General features: G+C 69.2%; 1 protein-coding gene across 1 annotated transcript in view; it reads right to left on the bottom strand.

Annotated features, from left to right (window-relative positions):
* Positions 1–738: 738 nt before the first annotated feature.
* Positions 739–1,778, bottom strand: part of PEX19 (peroxisomal biogenesis factor 19) — an 8,446-nt gene continuing 7,406 nt past the window's right edge. Inside the window, exon 8 of the mRNA XM_026046660.1 lies at positions 739–941. Within this exon, the coding sequence (XP_025902445.1) occupies positions 858–941 (84 nt within the window). The 3' untranslated portion in view covers positions 739–857. The remainder of the gene's footprint in view (positions 942–1,778) is intronic.

The raw sequence follows: 1,778 nt of genomic DNA, 5'->3' as shown, positions 1-1,778 counted from the left end.
GTCCCCCCATATCACTGTAGGTCACCCCATGTCTCCCCCATATTACTATGGGGTCATTCCATGTCCCCCCATATCACTGTAGGTCACCCCATGTCCCGCCCCATAACACTATAGGGTCACCACATGTCCCCCTATTATTACAGGGTCACTCCATGCCCCCCATATCACTGCAGGGTCACGCCATGTTCCCCCCACGTTATTGTGCTGCACCATTTCCCCCTGCCATGTTACAGGTCACCCCCTGCCCTCCCCCTGCTCTTGCAGTCCCCCCAACATTAAATGGGGGGTCACCCTGTGTATCCCCCCCCAAGCCTGGATCCCCCCCGCCTCGTTTCTGTGGGGCCACCCCCTCTATCTCTGCAGGGTGCCCCATGTCCCCTCCTTTCCTCCATGTCACCCCGGGGGGCCCCCACCCAGCTGGAGGGGGGTCCCCCATGTCCCCTTTCTTCCATGTAACCTCAGGGCACCCCCACCCTGCTGGGGGGTCCCCCATATCCCCTCCTTTCCCCCCATGTCACCATGGGCATGTCCCCCCCGTCCCCTCCTTTCCCCCATGTCACCCCCATGTCCCCCCCCGTCCCCTCTTTTCCCCCATGCCCCCACCCTGTTTTGGGGTCCCCCCTCCTCAGCACTAGTTCGGGGGCCGGGGGGGGGGTCATGCCTCATCCCCCCACCCCACGCACAGGGCCCCGACCCCCAGCGCTCGTGGCCAACACCTTTATTGGGGGCACAGGCGGCGGTGACGGGGACGCCGCCGCTGTCACCGGAGCCACCTGCAGTCATGGGCCACGCGGGGCCGGGGCCACTCGCCCTGCTCGGGCGCTAATTAGCGGTTAACGAGCTCCGGGGATGGCGCCTCACATGAGGCGACACTGCTCGCCCGCCGCGGTGGCCGCGTCCGGCAGGCTCAGGCCCTCCAGGTCCACGTTGAGGCCGGGTGGCTGCGGGCCAGAGCGAGGTGACAGTCAGCGGCCTGGGGCCCTGCCGGGACCGGTGGCCCCATCACGTCCCAGTGTCCCCAAGAGGGCCCGGTGGCCCCAGCAGGGCCTGGTGTCCCCCACTGGGGGTCCTGCTGTCCCCCACAGGGACTGGTGGCCCCAGCAGGGACTGGTGTCCTAGCAGGGTGTCCTGGTGGCCCCAGCAGGTCCCGGTGTCCCCAGGAGCGGCCGCCGCAGCCCCTGTCCCCCGCCTCGGCCCCATCACGGTCACACAGGCAGGGAAGAGCAGCCAGAGCCGCCGCTGCGGCCAGCGCCAGGTCCTGCAATGTCACCGACCCCGGGTGGCTCTGGCCGGGGCGCTGCCTTGGGGACCAGCCCGGCCCCCACACTCAGAAGAGACTCGGGGGGTCTCCACGGGGACAGACAATGACCCCCGGGAGGGACGGGGACAAGTCCAGGGTGACTCACATGGCACCCATCCCTTCCAGAGTCCCCCAGCCATGCAGGCAATGGGCCGAGCTCCATCTCCAAGGGGAACAGGCGGCCCTGGGAGCAGCTCGAGCTCCCCCGGGAGCAGCTCGAGCTCCCCCGGGAGCAGCTCGAGCTCCCCCGGGTGGCCCCGGGAGCAGCTCGAGCTCCCCCGGGAGCAGCTCGAGCTCCCCCGGGTGGCCCTGGGACCAGCTCGAGCTCCTCCAGGACCAGCTCGAGCTCCCCCGGGTGGCCCTGGGACCAGCTCAAGCTCCTCCAGGACCAGCTCGAGCTCCCCCGGGTGGCCCTGGGACCAGCTCGAGCTCCTCCGGGACCAGCTCGAGCTCCCCCGGGTGGCCCTGGGACCAGCTC

Source organism: Nothoprocta perdicaria, unplaced genomic scaffold (assembly GCF_003342845.1).
Source record: "Nothoprocta perdicaria isolate Ctin4 unplaced genomic scaffold, notPer1 scaffold_451, whole genome shotgun sequence".
Taxonomy (NCBI): Eukaryota; Metazoa; Chordata; class Aves; order Tinamiformes; family Tinamidae; genus Nothoprocta; species Nothoprocta perdicaria.
The sequence above is the reverse complement of the archived record's forward strand: the minus strand, read 5'-3'. Positions and strand labels throughout refer to the sequence as shown.